The sequence below is a fragment of the Sciurus vulgaris genome, assembly GCF_902686455.1.
Source record: "Sciurus vulgaris genome assembly, chromosome: 7".
Lineage (NCBI taxonomy): Eukaryota > Metazoa > Chordata > Mammalia > Rodentia > Sciuridae > Sciurus > Sciurus vulgaris.
The window spans coordinates 92,625,984-92,650,377 of record NC_136467.1 but is presented as its reverse complement, the minus strand read 5'-3'; the positions used below and the strand labels follow the sequence as shown (position 1 = coordinate 92,650,377).

At 34.0% G+C, this 24,394-nt stretch overlaps 1 protein-coding gene across 1 annotated transcript in view; it reads left to right on the top strand.

Moving 5' to 3' along the window:
• The window catches only part of ADGRB3 (adhesion G protein-coupled receptor B3), a 684,429-nt gene that overhangs the window by 523,040 nt on the left and 136,995 nt on the right, over positions 1 to 24,394 (top strand). The window contains 2 exon segments of the mRNA XM_079147374.1: positions 20,381 to 20,507; positions 22,102 to 22,205. Of these exon segments, the coding sequence (XP_079003500.1) occupies positions 20,381 to 20,507; positions 22,102 to 22,205 (231 nt within the window).

Sequence of the window (24,394 nt, the reverse complement as noted above, 5' to 3'; positions counted from 1 at the left end):
AAGACTTAACTTGCCCTTAACTTTCACTTTTCATTTGTCTTGGGGGTAACATACTTAATGACCTAATTCCCAAGTAGTTTTTTTTTTTTTTTTTTTTTAATTTTTTAAATCACAAAAGTGAACCGGAGAGAAGTATGTGCACTGCTTCAGCAAACCTTGACTAACAGTCATCAAATAATTTTGCATGACTAAGGACTATTGCTGTGCTTTGAGGTAGAAATTAATATTTGCCATCTATTAATTTTGTGATAGAGAAATCATCATACAGAACATATTGTACAGTCCTGTGGGTTTCCTGACATTTTGGAGCTTTTTTTTTTCTTTGTCACGAGGTTTAATTTAGACCCCATCTCTAGAAAAAGTACAGGACACCATAACATGCCTTTTGCTTAATAAATTCTTGGATCCTTCCTCCCACCCATACTTTTTTTTAAATATCTATTTTTGTTTAATATTACTTTTATTTTTTATTGTATGTGTTTAAATGTCACCTTAAATCTTTCTATAACCAGGAGGGTAAAGCTAGATTAAATAGATGGATCAATAACTACATCAATAGAGAGAATGCGATACAGCATTTACTATATTAATGTTTTTGACGTTTGTAGCTCATTTGCTCAATAAACATTCATTTACCACTCAATATGTTCAAAGTTATATATATTGTGGCTTTGAGTAGATTGATATCATCTCTGATATTAAGGACCTGAAAACTGAGTAGGGGAGAAGGGACTTCAATAACTAAGCACCATATTGTTAGAGTAACTGGCACAAATATCCACAAAAGACACATCTCTGAGTTCAAGCAAAGGTTTATTGACAGAGAGAGTCTGCCAGGTTGCCCCTCTGCAAGGAGCAGCAGCCTGCACGAAAAACTTCTAAACTATATAGTCATGTACAATGGAGTAGTTAAAAAATAACCAGCCTGGCCCTGTGACTGTTACTTGATGTCTTTGCTGTGGTTTCAGTAGTTAGGAATTCTTTCAGGGTGGGCCTACCCGGAAGGTTATGCCTGGGTGGGCAGGTGCTGTTTTTCAAAATGGAATTACTTTGACCTAAACACCTAACACATATAGTGTGCTTTTTGCTATAAATGACATATAAAGAATGCTATCAGAACACAAAGAGAACTGGGAAGCCCCGCATATGAGATATCAAGGGTATTTGACCGGAGCTGGAGAAGAACGCCCATGCCAGAGTAGGGGAGGAAGGGTGAGAACAGTATTAAGGAAGCCACATAGACATGAAATGTAGGATGGATTTGTTTCCTTTTTGTTCATTTGTCAGTTAGGAGCAGTAGTGCACTAAAAAATGGCAGCTTAGTTATAAATGACAGAAGGAACCTGATCCAGGTTCCCAGCAGCTATTGAGTATTGCAGCCAGTACTGCTTGACTAGATGCAGAGTTAAAGCATCCTCTGTCCTTGCTGATTCAGATCCCTTTTATTTTTCTGCTAGGCAAAGGAGGTTGCCTTTATGTTATTGGAGCAAGCATTTCATTCAAGAACTATACCATATTAATGGAAGAAAATTCTGGCAAAGACAAATAAACAATGACTCAAACTACAGTCAGGCTGGCAACATTAGCTGCACAGTCTTGACTCCCCACATCTACTTAGGTTTAAAACTTCAACACTTTGCAGTGGGGCTGTGGGGAGATGACCTAAACATGCTGGTGTCAGAAAGGAATAAGAAGTTTCCTATCCCTGTAAGAGGTTGCCCAGAATCACCCACATCTCCATTTCTGAAAGAGCTCATGTCCTTGAAAGAAAATACATATTCGCAAAAAATACTTATTAATTACAAATGGAAAAATTGGGAAAACCCAGCAGATCCAACTTTACTCTTGTGGTTAGAGTATAAGAAAAGAAGTGTCACAAAAATTTGTGATATCTTTCAATCTTTTTGTCTTGTGAAATGTCCCTTGCTTTCAGAAATTAGGTATTTTCTTCTAAGGAAAATATAAACTAAACTCTAAAGTTTCTTTTTCTTTGAATAAAGAGTTGTAAGACCTACAAGAGATCTAATATAGCCTGTCCTCACAATTCTCTTTAGAGGCATTTCAAAGATTTCAAGATTTTGAGAAAAACATTCCAGACCCTATTAGTTGTGGCTTTATCCATTTTCTCATAATAATATTCTTATGGTTGATTTACAGTACTTCTCCCATAATTAAAACAACAGTCCTCTGAGTTCTTGTTGGAGAGAAATGTGTCTGTCTTTCACACAATGAAATAAATAACTTATGTCTTGATAATTCTTAAACAGGGTTGCTAACCCTTTTAATTCTTTTTCACAGTTGACCTAGATTGTTAAAATTAATTAAAATCTCCTGAACTGATTTCTCTACATTGACTACTTTCTATAATGTAAAGATTATCTTCAAAATCTTCTATGGGGCTAATATTATAATCTAAATAATTGTGTTTCACCTAGCATATTTTTATGCTGCTACTTAATACTGACTTAATTGTTTTAAATATTATAATGGTATCAGTTGCAGAGTATCTTTTTTTCATCTTCCCAAATGTCTAGTTTCATACCTGACAATAGTAGCTACTTTATTTAAGTGGATGGATGGATGGAAGACCCTAGGCTAAAGAATTTACCTGATTAGGAGACCCTAATTGGTCTAAACAGAACTACTTTCCATCTCCAAAGACTACTGCCTGGGGTCATTTGCATTTGAATGCCCTGAGTTAGTGAGAAAATTTACTTTAAGACTGATTCAAGATGGGGTTCCTATTGAAGAACTGAGTAATTAAATGTGTTTAACACCTTGTTAAAAGAAGAGTCACCCACAGGGCCTAGTTGGGGCCATCAGACAGCACTCCTCACCTGTCGTCCCAGGCAAAGGGAACAGCAAGTATAAATAAAACTGAGCCAGACACTTTGGGCAATACCTACAGGTAAAACGTAATGCAAAAAGTCCAGAAACATGGAGACCACTGTGGAGACCAAGGGAGGAGAAAAACATTGGGATACAGAGCCCCTAGATAAAAGTCTTTCCAAGAACACATAAAATGAAGCCCTGTAGGTTCAGTTCTATAGAAACAGGAAAATAGCCCAGACAGCCCTACAAAAAGTCCTATGAACTGCAAGGCAGAAATAATCTGCTTAGACTAAATAACTGGAAAATGTCTACTTCTGGTCATAGAGCGATAGTGATTAGCTTTTGTGTACAAGGGGTCCCAGTGGAACTGATGTTCATTTTAAATGGTGGTATTCAGTGGGATGATGAAAGCAGCTATAGATCTGGGTAACCAGAGGAGCTATGTGCCTTTGGGTTTGGAGATGAAGAAGACCCCAAGCTGCTCACTCCATTCCCACTCCTTATCTCAATTTCCATGCAATCTGTCTTATCCAGAAACCCTGAAGGAGCTTATTGAGGAAGAAGGGAAAGACATAGTTGGATATGGTAGCACACTCCTGTAATACCAGCAACTTCGGAGGCTGAGACAGGAAAACCTCAAGTTCAAAAGCAGCCTCTCAGCAACTTAGCAAGGCCCTAAGCAACTCAGCAAGATCCTGTCTCTAAATTTAAAAACATAAATAATAAATAAATAAAAGGGCTGGGGAAGAGGCTTAGTGTTTTAGCACGCTGGTTTCAATCCCCAGTACCAAAAGATAAAAATAAAAAATAGAAGGGAAAGGCACATAAAGGGCATTCTTATATTCTTATCACTGGAACAGTGGGGATATATAAAGCACCATGAGCTTCCATCCTGGATACAGTCCCACTGAATGGCTGTGAGAAGAGGGAACCCTCTGCTTTTCCGAGTCATGAGTAGGTGGAACAGATGCCTCATCCAAGGGAGGCCTCACTTAAAGGTGGCTCCAGAGACTGGCCTCAGTCCTCCTTAGCAATCCTGTCCTCTGGGGTTAAGGGGGTCTTACCAGTAGTTGTATTGAAGGTGAGGTCTGAAACTCTGACTGCCCTTTTAACCCCAACCCTCCAAAATGTATCTATACAATGACTGTAATTAGAACTTCTTGTGAGGGGGAATTTTTATGAAGAGAAGGGCAGCATGAAGAATAAAACTGGCAAAACTGTGTCTTTGAGCATCTGCTTTTCTGTCCCTTACTTCTGAGTGTTGCAGTCATAAATTATCTATAGCTCAGTAACATGGCTAGTGAGAAAGGCTGCGTGATACAGCAGGACTGCAGTGTTCTGTTCAAGGTGGCCTGACTGCAAGAAAAGGAAGCAGGGTATTGCCCAATGTCCTGTGGGCTATAGCATATCACTTCTGGACCAGCAGGGACTTGATTTACCTGAAGGTGCATTTGGAGATAAAAGATTTCATTTGAACACCTCTCCTTTGTGCTGGTTAGATGATTAAAAACCCTGATTTGCTTCTCTTAGCAGACCCTTTGGCTGTCAATTGGAAGAATTTACGGCCCTTGTTTACTTCCTAATATGCATTTGACAGCAAAACTTGAAATAAGCAGAATGAAGACTAATGTGTATACCATTTTTCTCCCTCTACCCCTTTAGATAGGCATTTAGTTTTAGGAAAATGAATGGGTATGATATAGGAAAAGTGGAGATTGGATCAGAGTAGTTCACTCTTTAATATACCAGAGACAGTCTTCAGTCAATACTTCTTTTTGCACATAACATTAATATCTTTGGGTGAACATGTAAAAACCTTACTTCTATCTAAAAATAAGAAAAAGGAAAAGTCAAGACTTCTCAGCCCTAACATTGAAAACAAGAGTCATTGTTAGATTAATACAAAACCTTTCATCCAAAGGTTTCATAAATACATATATATGTAGGTCACTATGTAGAACCCATTAAAGTCAGAAATGATTCTGTACCAAAAGGAGCTAGTCATATTTTAAATAACTGTTCAATCTTAGACTCCATTTGTATATTCTTTCCATCTATAATGTCCTATTCACATCAGAATTTTACATAAACTTCAGCCCCTGGCAGATTATGTCCTGGTAAAGATGCAGAAACAAAAATCTCTATAGTCTGACTTTGTCTCTCTGGAAAGAGAGAGGAGAAGAGAAAGGAGAGGAGAGAAAAGAAGAGGAGGGGAGAGGAGTGCAGGGTAGAGGAGGGGACGAGAGGGAAGGGGAGGGGAGGGGAGAGGAGAGGAAAGGCCGAGTAACTGTGAATAAGAGTCTTTTCTATTTTGCCATGTAAAATATGAAAGAAAACCTAATTCACAGGGGCATGAATAAATAAATTACCTTACTGACATTTGTACTTAGAACCTCAAAAAAATCATACTAAGCTACTGGAATATAGACAGGGGACTCAAAAAGGTAGTTTTCCCTCTTTTGTGCTTGATTTTCCACAGAGTATCTGTATTTTATAGACTTTGTTCTGGAACTCCAGTAGCAAAAGGAACCTACTTAGATAAACGTATCTGAAAGGGAAGGGAAGATGTAGACATTAGACAAAGTTGGAACCAAGGAGCACTTTAGGGGTCACACACAATGGATTTTCTATGCATGTACTCTGTTATTAAGTAACTTCCCAAAGCTGCATTTAGTTCATAGGATAGGATCATTGACATGTGGAGGTGCCATGGATTTCTATCAGCATCTTTTTCACGTGTGAAAAGACACAGAACCAACTTCAGTAGTATAAAACTACTGCTCAGGGATATAGTAACTACTTCTCCGGGCTATTTTTCTGTCTGAGTCTATTCCTGGGAATGGCCACAGTTAAACTCTTAAGACATCAAAAATACATTATGTGGCCTAATTTGGAGATGTTTGAACAAAGGTAATTTGTTTCTTTGTCTTAAAATTGCAAAGTTGGAAATTTGCTATTAGCAAAGTAAATTTTATGTGCCACTCTGAGAATGAACAATCTTTATCTTTCCCAAATATATCCTCAATAGGAAAATCTCTGATTTCATGACGTTTTCTATGTATCACAGATAGCTACAAAAATATGGTTGTTTATATTATAGGACATTATGTTGTCTGATTCTCTTTGGGAACTTGGCGCCCTCTTCTCAGCATGAAGTTTGCATTGTTGACAGATACCATGTGACAACTGTTCTTCATAAAATCAATCAATTCAGTCATCCTATGCATTAACTTTGAAAAAAATAATCTTTGAATGATTAAGAGAACCGGAAGAATTGAAGGACACAATGAACACAATTGCAGTTTATAGATTTATAAATGATTGTGTAACTCATAGTTAACTGTGCCTATTGTCCTTGATTTTATAACTGAATCAGTAAGTAAAATTTAAAGCAGTGATTGAATGACTGTTTTCTATGTGGATTATTAATGATACATCTTGAGAGAAAACTTTGAGCTATACTTTCTTGTCACCAAGAAATGTGTCAAAATTGTTTGAGGTTTTACACTCTTTATGTTATAATGTTAAAACAAATAGTGTGCTACATGTATAAAGTACATTATAGTAATGGGTCTGTAGCCATCAGAAATAAGACAGAAGCAGCCCAGGATTTCATACTATAGTAATTATAACAGAGAAGGCCTTTTCATTATAAAACTCAACTTTAAGATGCTTGAAACTTTAAAATGCTTGAAACCACAGGAATTTTTCTCATGTAATTTTTTTTTCCTAGTAATGAAAATAAAAAGATTGGTTTTTAATGTTTTTGAGAGGTTTTTTTTAATGTAGGAATAAAAGTGGTTTTCTATCAATTAAAACATTTTTTTAGTGCACTTTACTTTCTAAATCCTCAAAACACATAGCTTTTTAATGACCTTCCAACTTGTCTCCAATGAAGAAGTTTAGTACCTTTGGGGTATTAGGCAAAGTTTGATTTGCAAATAATTAAATTACAGGTATTATCCAATGCTTCCTCTGCAAATTGTTGTGTCCCCAAATGGCAGTTAGCCCACTGCACCTTGCAAATGAGGAGAACTGGCAATTACTTGGTCACTTACTGAAAATTAGCCATTCCTGGATTGTAAGTGTTATGGCTGGAGTTTTTACACATGCTGTAAGAGACAGCACATTCAAGCATAAGGAACTTTGTTAACAAAGGGAGGGCAGTAAGAAGCTGAACCTATGGACTGTGTGATCTCCTGTTGCTTAAAATCTCAGCTAAGAAGGAATCACCTCATTTTCTGGATTCAACAGATTGAGACCCATTCTGGAGACACACAGGGTTAAGAGCCAAAACAGGAAAGGCCTTGACTGCTCATTAAAATGTTAATTACGCTATTGAGGGTTCAGCACTGTCCTTCAACCAGGAATTTTCACTGCTTTTATTATTAACGTTTTAGGAAGCAATAGTACCAGAGCAGCAACTGCATGATAGGAAGATAAAGTGCACATTTACTTACTTTGTGATGTATGTTTCTTTAAGTTTTTTGAGATATGCACTTATGTACTTCCCTTTATTATCAGAGCACTGCCTATACTGCTATGATTTCTAATTGGATTATAGATCTTGGAATTTTCTTAATAGCTATATGTTTGCCTTCATGCTGTACTTGACTGCAGAGACTAGGTTTACTTTTTAATCTTTGAAATCACAATGACTAATAATGTGCCTAGTACACACACACAAAAAGACACTAAAACATTTTATGGAAATTTGAAAATTTGTGAGGTTAAAATAAAATCTCATTTTCCTTAAATTATAAAAATCAGTATTTTAGGGTATTTACCAATTTCATCTACCCATAAATTCATAAAATAATAATGTATATTCAAATTTTTATCATAATATACAAATCAACTTGCATTGAACTTATGCTACATAATTCATTTAAAGGCAATCTATATCCTTTGTGCCCTATCATTGAGAAATTAAGCATGGGCTTCCATTGCTTCTCCAATTTAGTTGCTTTCTGGTCAAGTGGCCATGTAGCTAAAAGTTTATAGCTTGGCAAATGACTGGCTGGCCAGGCAGGTGGTAGGGGTTGTTCTGGCATCTTAGAACAATGCTTTTCTGTAAATTCTTGTCAGTGGAAGCAGCTGCTCTACCCTCCATTACTTTCCATATTATTGTTTTACTGGGAGTGGGGTAATTTAGGGCCTCCCAGCAGAAGAAATCTATCTACAAGTTTCCACCCCCCATGCAAAAATTTATAGAAATCACTACTTTTGAGAATTTCATGCATTTTGAGGCATGCTTCTCAGGTCATTGTTTTAAATATATACAATTTACAAATTGTAATCTAAAGGTTTCAGTTGATGGTTTATTGGTAATGATAGTGTTAAGGAGGTAGAAGATTCCCTCTCTTGCATTTCACACCAGGGTATGACATGGGTTCTTTCTCTTAGAAGTATACAATTTCTCTTTCATTATTTTGCTATCTATTCATGACTTGAAAACAATATGGGGTTTAACAGTTGACTGTGCAGCTCTGGGATCTCAAAGCGTTTGTAATTCATCTTTAAAGTTATTTAAAAAATTCATAGTTAAAATCAATTCATGCCATCTTTTTTTCTTCTTCATGAAGAGTATTAATTGTGGTTTCCTTTAAATTTGGTTGTTTCAAACCTGATTCTGGTATTTTCCACTCAAGTCTGAAAATTATATGATACTACCATAAGAAAGAGCAGTTTGAAAAGTAATTTTAACCAGTCACTCTGCACCTCTGGCATGATTTTGTAGTCAATGGAATGGTACATGTGGTCATCATGATAATTTATTGCATTTATGTAGAATATTTAACTTGTAGAAAAAATACTTCTCAATAATGTCTGGTTCATAGAGCCACCAAGTAAATGATTGACACAGATATCCATTTTCTTGAGTTTTGTGACTACAATATCCCTGTAAAGCAGGTAGAATATGCCAGTGTCTGATTTTATAACTGGGGCCACTGAGTCCCAGTTTAGGATGATGATATCCATCAGAAGACAGAACTTTGCTAAAAACAGAAGCCAAGTTTCTTATGGTCACACCTGTGATTTAAAAAATAATGAAATGAAAAGCTATATATAGGACCTAGGTATTTGTTTTCCTACAATTTCTATTGATGATATAAAAGGGACAAAAATTGAACTCTTTTAAAAGTGATCACAACAAAATGCAAGTTATAATTTCAATAAGAAAAAAATGAGAATGTTCTCTAACTTTTACCGGAGCCATTATTTTAAAATTGATTTGGGGGTTAAACTTATATTTACTATCCAATAGGTACAAAATATTTGCAGCCTGGCTTTTATTGAGTGAGCTTTTTTACTTTGAACACTGCAATGCTGTGATATTGATTTGTTTTTAAAGAATTCAATAGTTGCAAATGTATGACATTAGGCCTGATGAAAAATTAATGTATTAGTTTAATAAGCATATGATTATGAAGCACTTAATTTGAGGTGACAAATCAGTTTTTTGGTTTATATTTTAATTGAATCTGGTTTTTCATTCAGAGTCCACTTTATTTATATGTATTTGTACATGGTCAGACTTTGTTCAGCAGGTTCAATCATCTCCATTTCCTCTCTACCAATATCCAGTCTCCCCAAATGCACATAATATACTGAGTGCTGAAACATTCCTCTAATACTCAGAACTCCCTTTTTCAGAGTTCTAAGAATATAATTTCTTCCAAATAGTCATTTAGACTATATAAATGTCCAGTGAACCTTCATTTTTGCATTTTCTATGTAAGTAATGATGAATCATATTTTTGAAGTCTGCTTAAGTCAATTTAAATTTTCTGTTCTTGAAACTAGCTGATATAAGGACAAAATCATCGTCCTATCAAAACTAATGTATCAGAATTTTGAATGAATTAAGCTTAAATCCTTAATCAATGTTTCAGTTTATTGTCTCAACAGAAAATTGTTGAGAACTGTTTTTTCCAGTTTGGGGTAGCAGTGCAGGTATATGCTCAAACTTTTAACTTAGAGAATAATTAACTGCCAGAAGCATGACTGGATCAGTTTATAGCCCAGCCATACTGTATTTACATCAAAGACAATAAGTGGGGTAGTAGGAGAGGTGTAAAATATATAATCTACCTAAGATGCTTATTCAGTGATTTTGCTGGGTTTTTATTTGTTTGTTTGTTTTTCTATGTTTTTCTATGATGTATAAGACTGTTATACATCATAGATGCTCCTTTAACAACCTTGTTTGAATGCTTTTGAAACATTTGGGTAGGTAATGCTTAATCTTATAATTATTTGACTTAGAGATGTTAGGAATCGTGGAAGAATCCATAACTCTCATAATCTTGTCCTAAGATATGTAAGATCCATTTTCAGGAGAAAGTTGTCTTTCATTTGCGTGCCAAGGACTATATACTACTTTACAAGATGTCTTTTTGTGAGGTCTTCTACAACATAATGGTCATATCTTAAAGATATCTATTATAGGTCCATAGTTAAATATCATCCTGGAAAATCTACCTCATCACCAGAAGTCAGGATTACATAAGATTATCCCTCCTCAGTAAATAGTGGAAGGTAATAAAAATGGACATCAATCTGTGGGTCAAACCATTGTTAATTCAATTCAGGGCATGATGATGTAACTGTAGAATGAGTGAAAATATCCATATGCTGCAAAATGATTTAATAACTAAGAGCAAAAGACTTAGAGTCCACTTAAAATTGTAACTCTCATGTTTCTAAATCACTTATAAACACATATACACATTGAAAGATATTTACAGATTTTAAAATGTATTTTAATTTTCTTGTGAGGGGACAATTTGGTTCAAGTTATGAAAGTACTTAAGAAGAAATATTCATTTCCGCATGTACACACTCTGAAAGAATTAATATTCAAATAACCATACATTAGTGTTACTTTCTTTTTTTCGAATCTCAAAAAAACATTTTTTTTTTCTGATTACAGAGTTAATATAGTTATTTGGGATGAATGCAAAAGCATGAAAACTATAAAGGAGCAAATATTAATGCCCATAATTCAATACCCTAAGACAAACACTGTTAATATACTTTTTTTGAAAAAAAGTATATTTCTACACTTTTTTCTATGTGAATCACATTTGGGATTAATCCTCTTACAAAGGTCTGTGATGCAAAAGTCATTAGAATCAGGAAATGAACAAGTTGATAATAAATTAGTGATGTACTATGTGATAGATTTTATGGTGGTCCACTGTACCACTGTCCAGATTACTGAAAAGTAGTGTGGAAGGTAACGGATGCTTAAATTTACTCTATTTTATTTAAGTAATTCTATGTTTTCAGGGTTGTACATATCAGCTGTTACAAATTATATCAGACTAAAAACTGATTACTAGCCGAGATAAACAGGATAAACAGGTTTCTTTCTTTTTTTTGAGTGAAAAACATGTTCAAATAGAAGTAATTATTCAGTGATTTTGAGGATTTATTAACACTCAATATCCAAGCATTTCAAAGTCTTTTGAAAATAAACTATAGGAAAAAAGTTAATTGTTTAAGACCTGCCCCTATTTATTCCCAAGAACAACTTGAAAATCTTTCTCAATCTAGTTATATACAGATCTAAAATTTATTTTGTTGTTCTATTAGACATATCATACATAATTCATCAGTTAACTGAAGTATATAGTAGTTGTCATCTTCAATTCCATTCAAAATTCTATTTCCATATTCCCTACATTGTCTCTTTAAATTTTGCTATTTTTAATGTTCTAATTTATTTTTTTTTTAATTTCTGAGGGAAAAAAGACTTAGAGTGATAAAAATGGAAATTTTCTCTTAGATTTTCTTCCATTTTATTAAAAGCAGTAATACTTTTTTCCCTTGTAATTTTAATAGAAATTATTTTTTTCTTTCTCCTTTTTGATATTAAGAATCTCATCATTACTCAATCAAATTCTGGGAACTTCTCTCTCACTTCTCTCTCATCATTGCTATATCCTATCATGATCTCCTCTCTCCCTCTCTCTCTAACTGTACAGGTCTGCATTATAAGGTGTTAAGAGGTTGATTCCCACCTCAAAGTAAAAGCATACTTGATAAAAATTTCTCTGTGCTACCTGACTTGTGTGCACTCTTCTCCTTTTGTTGCTGAACTCAGTGGTATCATAAGATTTCTTTTTAAACTTCTAGCAATCTAATTTCTATCTGATCCCTCTACTAAAATCATTAACTCAAAGGCTCTCAATAGCTCCCTCCATGCCCACAATGACCATTCTCAACCTATATCTTTTGATTCTAATAAGTGTTTGACCTTAGGCCAATCACTTGTTCATGAAATCTTCCCCATATATTTTCTGTAAGATTGTAGTTCTCAATACTCTTTCACCCTTTTGGATATGTTCCTAACTTTGTGCTCTCTAACTGCCTATCCCATACTGAGAGAAAAGAGGAGGAAGTCTGCTTTGGAACATCTAGTGTTGGGTTCAATTCCTGACACAACCTTTTATCAGCTGGATGTCCTTAGGAAAGTTAAAATCTCTTGGCTCTATTATTTCTTTTCAACACAAAGTAATTACACCAAAAGTAGGCAGTGTGGGGCTTGTATAAGCATATTTTATAGGTTGAGATATTTAGATAACTTTCAACTCTAGGATTTTTCCTTTCTAATGTCCTCATGATCCTGGACAAAGACAGAGCTCCATTTGTCTGTTTTCCAAGAGGGAGAATAATATTTATGTTGGCATTGTATTTAAGGAATTATTATTATTATTATTATTATTTTGAGATGGAATCTATGTTGCTCAACCTGGTTTTGAACTTGTGGGCTGATGTGATCTTTTCATTTTAGCCTCCCAAGTACTTGGGACTACAGGAATTCACCCCCATGCCCCACACCTGGGTTCAGTTTAAGGATTTTTTTTTAAATGTGTGTCTACTACAATTTTTTTAAAATTGTATCTACTACAACACCTAACATTGAGTAGACACTCAATAAATGTTAGCTGTTATTTTCATTAGAGTGATTATTATTATTTGCCTATGGATAATTAATTATGGCAGTAGCATATTTTAACCTTTAATTATTAATAAATCATGTTAAAGATACTTGTACATATTTATAACCTGGTAGACTGACTTCCTTAATATTATTCCTTCCCATACTCCTTTCTATTCTCATTATTTCTAATTTAAAATAACAACAAAAAAAGATGTTACTGGCAATAAAACTCATGCTACCTTTCTTGTAAATAATGTTCAATGACCTCAAGAGTGACATATTCTTAATTTTTATGTGTATTTTATGACAAAGAGGCAGTGATAATATACCTCCAAGATAATTTCCAGTAAAACTCTCAAGCTCCAAAAGGCACAGAGGAAATCTAATATGCCCACAAAATAACCCAGCATAGTGCCTGCATGAGGCAGATGGGAAATAACTATTTGGTGAATGAATGATTTTGGAAAAGTCCAGTGTATCAGATCAAAATCTATACCAGGTATTCACTCAACAAATATTTATTAAGCACCCACTCTATGTTTCAAGGAATATCTTAGAATTAGGAAATACTGAAGTGAACATAATATTTCTTGCCATCACCACATATTTACATTCTGGTGACAAAAGATAGGTTAAAAATGAACTTAAAAAGATATACCTACAAAGCATGCCTTGGAGATATTGCAAGTATGGTTCTGACCCTTGTAATAAAGTAAATATCATAATAAAGTTAGTCACACAATGTTTTTGGTTTCCTAATGTATGTAAAAGTTATATATAGACTATACTATTGTCTGCTAAGTGTGCAATAGCACTATCTAAAAATTGATGTACTTATCTTAATTTAAAACCACTGCTAAAATTTTTAAAATAATTGTCTGAACTATTGGAAAAATGATACTGAGAGACTTGCTTAATATGGGATTCAACTTGCAATAAAACAAAACATGTATAAGGCACAATAAAATGTGGTATATGTATATGTGTGTCAGATGTGGTAAGTGCTATGGGCAACAACAGTACAAAGTAAGGGCAAAGGGAATGTAGGAAATGCTTGGATAGTATATTGATTATATAACAAACCACCTCTAATGTCAGTGGCTTAAAACAATGATTTTTATTTGCTCACAATTCTATGGTTCAGCTATTAGGTTGAGCTCTGCTCATCTGTTGTCATTCATGAATCTCCATCTGGCAGTTCATCCTAGGGCCAGATGATCTAATATGGTTTCTCTTACATGCCTAGTGATTGGTGCTATTCTCTCATACTAAATGAGTCTAGCCTGGGCTACCTCACATAACAGCAGCATTTCAAGTAAGAGTGGAAACTGTAAGAATTATTGAGGTCTAGGCTCAGAAGTCACTCATCACCTCCACTGCATTCATCTGGTCAAGTCACAAGGTGTATCCATATTTAAAAGAAGAGGGAAGAGAGTCCACCTATTGATGGGAAGGGTTGTGTAGAATTTCTAGCCATTTTTAACCTACTACAGATCATAGAATTTCTAATTTATCTGGGTAGTCAGTGACAGAAACTTTGATATAATTATGTAAGGGCAGAGATTTATATGATGTGAGGAAACAAGCAATGTGAGTATATTCAAAGAGTACATTTTTGGACAAGACAACAGCTACCATGAAATACCAAGGTGACCCAACAAGGAGTCCATTGTGGTTGGTGATACCAGACAAAAGCAAATGTATTAGAGATGTAGAGAGGAGATGAGGATCCAGACAGAATAGGTGCTTTTAGACCACTCTAAGAGTTTTGTCTTTTACTCTGTTAGACCAGAAGAATCATTAACAGAATTTTTAACAGAGTGACATGGTTGGTCAGATTTGTCAATGAGATCTCTCTGTCTTCTCTACTGAAATTGAACTTAAGAGGAGGTAACAAAAGGGGGAAAAAGGAGCCCAGTGATGAATTCAGGCAAGAATGATATGGCTTGGAATAGAAAGATAGATATGACAGCATTTTCTGGAATAATTTGTAGAAGTAATAAAACAGAAAACATTCTTGGATTGTGTATTATCATCCCAGATAGAATTTCAGTTTCTCTAAAATACTAATTATATGTATTTATTTAATTGTCTTCTACCTCATCTGATTTTGAAAAGCTCTCATTAAATGTGTATTGACTGGTTGGTTAGTAAAAACTCAGGCCTTCCTGCTGGATTGAACATAATTATCAAAGGATGTTGAAACTTAACTTATCATCAAATGATATTTGAAGAGCAAAAGCAAGTAGATGTGCCTACTAAGATCCATTGATACTCTTCAGATTATATGCCCACTATATACTGAAGGATAGCAAGTGAATTAGAGCTAAAACAATATATTTTGGTTAAAAGACATTCCCTCAAAATGCAGAAAAGAAAAGCATCTTTAAGTTAACTGAACATTTATCATTAAGTTCCTACTAAGTGCAAAAGCAGCATGTCAGGGATGCAAAGTCAATAAGATACAGTTCTCAAAAGCACTAAGATTCTAATGTGGCATGGAGTATATTGATTTTATAAGTGAAGAAAGTGAGGTAAGTTTATCCATTAATACTATAGTGTTGGATAGAAAGCATTAATAGAGAAATGTGAGGAAGATCTAAGTGTAGAGTATTCATGGAACTGAATGACTTATAGATAATAAACTGTAAACATGATGTTATGGTATGAAGGGGCCACTTTAAGTCCAGGCCCAGTGCAGGAGATGACAAGAAACCTACCTCCTAGTGAAGAAATGCCTGCCTCTAAATCTTACCTCAATAAGGGAAGTATATATGCTTTATGTTGGAGTTGCTCTTTTTGTAGTGAAAAGATTATTTCTCCCCAAATTAAAGTAAAACCAAAGTACATTATAGGAGAAAGACTGTTTCAAGTCAAAATTGGGAATGTTTTTTTCATCTGTACTCCCCAAATCTCTATATTATAAGTATCATTTACACCAAGAACCAAATATATATCATTATTTAGGTGTAATATGTGATTTAAAAATAGAGATTCATATAATTATATTGTACCATATCATGTATTTAGATCTGATCATCTTATAACTTCATAGGACATGTTCATTACATGCTATTTTAAAACATATTTTGATTAAAAATTAGCATAAAATCATTTTGTCTCCAAATGAGAAGCCCAACTTTGCTTCTCACTCTGACTTAAAACAAGTTTCCAAAATTCACTGCATTTCACTCTCCTTATGTATAAAGCTAAGTGATTGGGACAGATCAGTAGTTCTGAACCCTGACTGTATACTAGAATCATCTGGAGAGCATTAAAAGTAAAGTAATAATGCTCAGGACCCACCCCAGTGTTTCATCTTTAAAGCTCTCCAGGTAATTTTAATGTACAGTAAGTGTTGAAAATCAATATGCTAGATGATCACTAAGGTTACTTCCAGCAAAACTTTTTAATTTTATGATTCATTTTGTTCAGACATACTAATATTTGCTAAGATACCAATGTTCTCAGTATTTGCAGTGTCCTAAAAAGTAGATTTCAAAGATGGTTTCTACTCAAAATCTGGAACATTTTCTCAAGTACTACTGAAATTTCTGTATTTCACTAAGACCCAAGTATACATCATTATTGGGATATAATGTGTGCTTTAAAATAATGTAGATTTACTCAATTCTTAGCATTATTACTGTGTTAGAAGGTAATTTATTTTAGTACACATATAATGTGAAGATAGTATAGTCAGAAATCGCATATAAAATCTTGTAAAATTGCTGTTGTAGCTATTTTGATTTTGAAAAAATGAATTCTAAATATATCGAGTTAATGAACTTCCTAAAGTACATAACTTATTGAGAATAAATAACTTGCATACTTATTATTAAGCAGAATGGACAGCTTTATAAAAGAATGGTTTTGGTAGAATGTCTAGTTGAGTTGATATCTCAAAAGATTAGAATTGTGATTTCTTGAAATAGTTTTGAAATGTGTTACTAACTTTTGCTATCAGTTTTTTACTGAACAGCTTTTATTTGAGTAATCAGATAATTTTCCCTTTAATTTAATTTCTTCCCTTTTTATTTTAAGAACCAGGGAATTTAAGTAAATGCTATATTATTTAAAACTACATAAAATAAAAACTCAAACAAATACTCAGATCCAAAAAGAAACACTTAGACTCCTAGAAAATTGGGAAGAGGCCTCAAATAAATCATAAACTGTAATGTAAAAGATTTTATGCCCTATATTTTCATAGAATATTGTGTTGGTGATATATACTTTTAGATGCTTGGGACAGGAAGACTCCTCCTTTTAGCCAGCCTAAAAATAGGAAGAAGGATAAAATGTACAGATGACAGCTAACAGCTAACATTGGTGAATGTAGGTGTAGCCAACAAACACTGCACTACTTGTATAAAATTTCTGCAAGCATAGCTATGTTTCAAAACTATTGGAAAAATTTATGTAATTTATACAAAAGAAACTATGAGAAGGATCCATGTAATTATATATATGTATATGTGTATATATATATTTATAATTTTGTAACATCATTCTGTTTGTTTCTGATATCAGTATGTTACTCTCATTATATCTTTATTTTTCATACATACTTCACTATATCTGTTTGCCTTCATGATGACAAACTAGACTTAATAACTAAGAAGAATTCACAGATATGCTATTTATTATACCATGCAAAATTATGACATTGGGAGAATAATATGACCACTTCAATAGTCCACATTTAAAACCCTTGCTCTGTGCAGAATAAGGAAGTTGCTTTGATTCACATTAGCTCTACAATATATCAGTTTGCTTCATAAGATCTCCCTGAAATCAATTAGCCATGGTCACCATGCTTTCAAAGAATTTTGTACAATAGGAATAAACTATGAAAAGTTTGAAAATATAGGCAGTGCGTAATATAGGGTTTGCAATAATAGTTACATGTATACTAGTCATTAAAAATTGGAAGTTTTATGTGATCTTCAAATATCAAGAAATTTTATGAAACAATATAAATATTAGCATTAGAACAGTATCACACTTATTACCCAACTCTTAAGAGCAACCTAGTGCAGAGTTTAGTAGCTATCCTCTCACCCTCAAAAGATCTTCTCTCCTACTAACACATTTCAAATTCTGATGTTGTCCTATCAGACATATTATTTTGAATTATATGTCTTCTTTTAAATGGAGAAATATGTTAAGCTGTAATCAGTATCTGAAACCTTATTATACATTAATTTAATCAGATAAAGTCATTAAAGGGATAATAGTTATAAAGAAAGGTAAGGACATAGGTAATGTGGCCTCCGGAAGGTACACATAAAAAGGGCCTCTGTGAGATTAGGAATATTTCATATCCAGGCAGGGCGTGCAGGGAACAGTGAAGGACTAAAGCATAGAGACCACAGTTATTTACTTCCCTATTCTGCCTGGGGCTGGGCCAGGTCAGCAATGCAATCACTGTACTGAGTAAAGCAAATTGACCCAGTTTTCTAAAGATGTCATGTAAAATTTGCATTATCTTCAGAGTCTAGCAACATTATATTGAATATAGACTTTATATCTGACAACCAAAGTCTAGTGATGCTAATATAATCTTGAGTAATGAACTCTCATTACATGAATATAAATATATAACCGTGTCTCATATGAAGTCTTATTTACAGTAAAGTTCTTCCTTGTTAAGATATTGAATCAGTTTATTGGGCATAACCATATAATGTGAAAAGCATTAGTACTGGACTCCATCTTGAAAGCAGAGATACTGCATTAAAGTAAAACTGCCATCCAGAATGAATAATGCAGATGTTGTGTTTTAAAATATGTCAGATTCTCTTAAGTGTATCTTCCTTCTTTAAACTTTGATCAGCTGAGATGTATGTTTTTCATTTGGCCTTAACTGTTTGTTACAAGAAGAAAAGAGACAGACAACTAATGAAATAAATTGATGTGCTGCTAAGATAAGATAGGATTTAAATTCAATACCATTGCAGTTGAAAGTGTAACTGATTTTGTTTTGAAAATTTGGTATGATGGTATGGTATCAAAAAAAGAAAAGAGACAACATTTCAAATTGACTAATACTTTGAGGTATTTGGGGGAAGTTCAGTACATTTTCATCTAACTTTCCCCCAATAAAATGTATTCTTTCTTAAAAGGAGTTGTAATTAAGAGTGTATTGAGTCATAAATTTTAATGATAGCAAATCATGAATATTAAAAGGTATTGCTTATATATACCAAAAATGGATAAGTGTGAATTATATTCTGTAACTCAAATTGGAAGTCCAACTGTCTCAGAGAAACCTCTCATTGAGTCTCTGAAATAGACTGCATGCATATTTAAGCCAATAGTTTTAGGCATTCAAAGATGTAGAAGGCAAATCAAAAGTATCACCTCAAAATTAACTTGAAGCCATGTGTTTTTCAATCCAAGTTTTATAGTCATTTTTAACACAGATAGTAACTTGGCTTAAAATTTAAACACACTCATACATACAGGTTTGCTAGCTGGAGAGTTTCCTTGCCTGGGGGAGGGGAGGTGACAATTGGTGCATTCAACACAACACGTGTAATGATAATAAAGTTGATTGGTTGAGCTCTATAGCTTTTCCCCGTTCCTTCCCTTTTCTTTCTTCCTATAGAGTAGTTAAGCTGGGGGTGGAAGGGTTCCCTTCCATCCCCCCACCCCCTGCTAAGAAGACGTAGGTTGATACCATTTTTATTGTTCTGCTGGGGTGGGAAATAAACCATATGCTTTAGCACTTTGAATGGCTACACCAAAGAGAAAATTGAACCAGGCCCTCTTTCCCCCTCCTACTGAACTTTGGGGTGGATTTAGTTCTTCTAAATGTTTTAGCAGACTTGGGGTTAACTTAATCCTTCTGCCCCAGGGCAAAGAGGCAGTTGAGGGGGGGAAATGTCAAGGGCTTCAGAGGAGCTCTGAGCTGAGAGAAGTGTGTAGTGGGAAGCTTATATCTGAAACCCACCCCTCCCCTGGAAACCCGGTGAAGGCAATGAAAGTCGGAACCAGCTGATGCCGCTGCTGCTGCTTCCCGTTTCCAGGGTGAAATTTTCACAGCAGCTAATTCTAAAGGGAGGAAAAATCCCTAACCAGCAGCGAAGAAGATCCTATCACCCAACCCAAGCTATGTAACCTTTTAGGCAGGCTTTTCAGAGAAATCCGCATTTTAAAAGCCAGCATTCACGGTCCAAACTATGGACTGGGAATCAGAGCTGGTATGAAAATATGAAAAGCCTCTTTACACCCTGAGTGTTTGAAACGATCCGATGAGCATAGGAAGTGGCTGCCAACGCTCTGGTGGCTGCTCTAGCTGCCGCCGCTGCCGCCGCCGTTCCTCGCAGAGGGCTGGACAGAGCTAGTCCCGGTTTCAGCACCTCCGGCACTGGACAGCTCTCTGCACCGCCGCCTGCTTGCTTTTTCCCACTCTCGCTTTGCATAACTGGAGATGCATCTAAATTACGTCCTGTTCAACAACAAGTAGATTTTTTTTTTTTTTCCTGTACGGGAATTACAGTAGACGACTCTCAATTAAACTGCATTTTCTTCTTTACGGATTTGGCTGTCAGGCGTATTTATCCCGATCTCCCCCCACCCCCTTTGCAGGAACGAGTCTTTGGGAACGTGGTCCACCCAGGGATGTAAAACTGTGCTTACCGATGCATCCCATACGAAATGCTTATGTGATCGTCTCTCTACCTTCGCCATTTTGGCTCAGCAACCTAGAGAAATAGTAAGTAACAAAGGGAAAACACGGCTTTAATGCAAAAGCAGGGACATTGTGGCAAGTGTTTCTCCAGGGAACTGCATTTTAAATGGGGAAATGGAAAAGGTTGCAGGGTGGCAAAATTGGGTTCTTCTCCTTAGCTACAGAAGCTTGGTGTAATGAATTCTAGTTTGTGTGCTATAACTAAATTCTACTCAATTTTATGTCTTCTAACTTGAAATTTCTGCAGTACAGTTATATGAATGTACTCCTATGGTATTACTAATATGCTGCAAACTTTCGAATAAAAATAATTGCCAATATAATCTTTATTTTAAAACTGGAAAGCTATTCTGGGGAATTTGTGAGGATACTGTTAGTAGTAGAATGAAGACCCCAGGCACTATAGCCAAACACATTGCATATCTGCATTGGATATTTTCAGTACAGATTTCTGTGGGTGTCCTTGGATACATATCTTTTTTTTAATCAAATGAAGTTTTCATGAAAGCATGGCTGTCTGGAACTGTAAGATCATTCCTTCAAAGTATATGAATTTTGCAAAAATAGTTTCTGAAAGAGGCAGCTGTGTAGAACTGTCTTAAAAATACTATTCTCACCAAATATATTTTGAAAAAAATCACAAAAATTGAAATACTTAAAAATAGTTATTCAGATAAAAGTGACTTTCTGCTTAAATTTGGCCTAAATAAGCATCATTCTTCTTACTTATTTTGATGACAAAAATACTAATATAATTTGATATGCATACCTAAGGTGTAGGAATACACTTAAAGTGTATTTCTTCAAACTTCCTGTATAAAATTTATGAAAAACAACAGATTTCATTAGTTATTGTCACATTAGTGTGTCAGGAAAGAAACCTCTCAGATGAGTGAATGCTAGTAATCTTTATATTTGTTTTAAAAGACATAGGTTCATTTTTTCAAGGTCACATTTTTAGGGACTGATACTGTCATTGAGGAAATTATCTCTACCTATTTTGTTCATAGAAAAAAATTGCAAAATACATCTGAAGGTCTTAAATTTGATATTTTATTTTCTTCTGAATTCTCAGAGGCTAAGGAAGTGAAATATAATGTGAGAATACTTGACTTAGAACAAAGTTGTCAAAAGTCAGAAAGTTTGAAAATTTTTCGATATCTATATACCAGTTTGGGGTAACATAATGAGTTGTAAATGGGAGCATAGAGATAAATTTTACCAAGAATCATATTGTGAAATGACTGAAATGTAGTTAACTGAAGAAAAATGATCTCAGTTACAGAACATTTAACATCTGAATGTTGACCAAGTTGTACTTTCAGGTCTGTATTTTAGAAAGCTATAATGTGCCATAATCAGCATTTAAAACTCTAAAGACTTTATTACTTCACAGTGTGAGAGAAGGGGGAGCTAGAATTAGTCATTTTAGAGGCTAAAATATGTGAACTGAGTGGGTTCATGGCTAATTATCTGGTAACTATAAGAACTATTTGGGCCATTTTTCAATGGTAGTTTAGTTTTGCTGAGTCTTAAAGTTATCTTAACCCAGTTATAAATTTTCTCTTCCTTTTTTTTTTTTTTTTTTTTCCGTGTGTGTGTTTGTTTTAATTTACAGATCATGGAATCCTCTGGTACACCTTCAGTTACCCTGATAGTAGGCAGTGGCCTTTCTTGCCTGGCCTTGATCACCCTAGCAGTTGTCTATGCAGCATTATGGAGGTATGTAATCAACTGATAGATTTGAAGTGAAATGCTCAGTTGTTCACTTAAATCAGAGAGCATGATAACCATAATATATCTCCTGTCTTCTTTATTTACCAAAAGCAGTATTTTTATAACAGTTATAATTGCTATGATTAAGTTGTAATAAAAGACACATGTTTACACACACACTTTCTTTCCAATTCAAATGATGGTAGTCTTCAACAAGTTGCTTACATTTAAGTATGGCATTCCTATACCTCAAGTTCAGTATCTGGCATCTATTTATCCAATTTGCTATTGAGCTGAAAAGTTTAATTGATACAAATTAATTTTTATAGAAATATGATCTCAAGTTTCAAACACATGTTTTCAGTATGTCCAGTAAAGATCTTTAATATTTTCAAGTATTGACATAATACCCACTACTCTAGGAAAGATTTTTTGGTTGAGTGTTGGTAATAAATCAGTTTTGACAAATTGATTATGAGAAGTCAGACAAATGCATAAACACAGAGAAGTGTTTGAAATTTTCTCTTATATGATATTTGAAATTGAATCTATTGGATATTACATGGAAATTTGGTATTTCTCTAATTTTTCTAACATGGGTTTTTTCTATTAGCAAGAATTAGACCTGTGAGATTGATTATATCTACTCACATACTGAGAATGAGTATCTAACCACATGGTTGAACTTACTAATGGATTTTATAATTCCAAATGTTAAACATCTTTCTTTCATCTATGCATATTATTTTAAATGATCTAAAGTGAAATAACTATAATTATAGATAATTACTTATTGTTTTCTGAATATTTTCAATATTAAAATTGTAAAAGTTTATGTTCCTTTCTCAAATAGCTCCAAGTATTTATGTTTTATGTAAATTTTTAATAATCAGTTAGAAAATAAAAATCAATTACAATTTAAAAGGGAAGTCACTATAATTATCATCCTTCAAAAACAATTGTTTTCCATTATAATTTTTACTCTTTTGAGAATAAAAAATAATAGTCAAAGATATTTAATTATCAAAATTATTAAGAATTTTCACATTTCATACAAAAATAAAATATGTACATATTTTGGCCTGTTAGCACAGGCACATAACAGAAGTTCTACATCTTTGTGAGAAAGTTATATAGTAATAAAACTGCAGATGAAGTGGGACAACCTGATAAAGTATGGCCATTTCCAAGAAATAGAAGAAAAGCTATTTTCTAGGTGTGTCATTGGTAGGCAAGGCAATCCTGGGTTTGGAACTCAGTCAGGCATCTTGCCCTGAAATATACAAATGGACAAAGGCTGGGAAGATTTCTATCCTATAATTGTGTGAATGTCATTTTCTTTTTAAAATTAGGTAGCATTTAAGACCCAGAATACTAGGTTGTCATGCTAGCATCATAATTCATGCTTCTTGAAGTAATTTAGAGCTAAATTCCATTTCTCAGTACTTAGGGTTCAGGCACCAATTCCACCTTCTCTTCACCCTTCAACACATATGATTAACACTAGTATAAACAGAGTCAGATAAATTATATGTAATATTTAATCACATAAACACAGTATTCATTAGTCCCTAAAGAAGTTTTCTTCAAGTCATAAAATCCATGAAAATCACTTCCTATAATAGTTTTCTAGGAATTACCTAAACACCTCCTAGGATCTATCAAAATTTAATGTGAAATTGAGAATTATAGAAGGAAAGTTCCAAGAAATAAAACAAATCTGTATTCCTACGACATAAGGGATTATCAACTGACTATCCACCTACAGAAGAAATGAAGTAATAGTCACTGTTTGAAAGTGTCAAGGCTCATGAACTACTAAATGAATCTTGTAGTATGATGAATCCAAACATTTTATAAACACCATATTTACCATATAACATTATTAGAAGGCAATAAGGATGTAAAGATTCCTTTGCCTTATTTTATAATAAAAAATGTTTAGCATTTTTTGTGTTCTAATGATTTTTAAAATGTACAAGCATATTATTTTACAAGCAAATTTTATATGTAATATGTTATTTTGAAATTTGTTAGTATTTCTTGTAGTTTATCAGAAATGTTCCTCAAATTTTTAATATAAGGCTGAATTTGTAGCTCAGAGGTAGGGCACTTGCTTATAGCACATTTGATCCCCAGAACTGAAAAAAAAATTAATAAAAATGTGCTCTATCTATAGATACATTCTATATAAT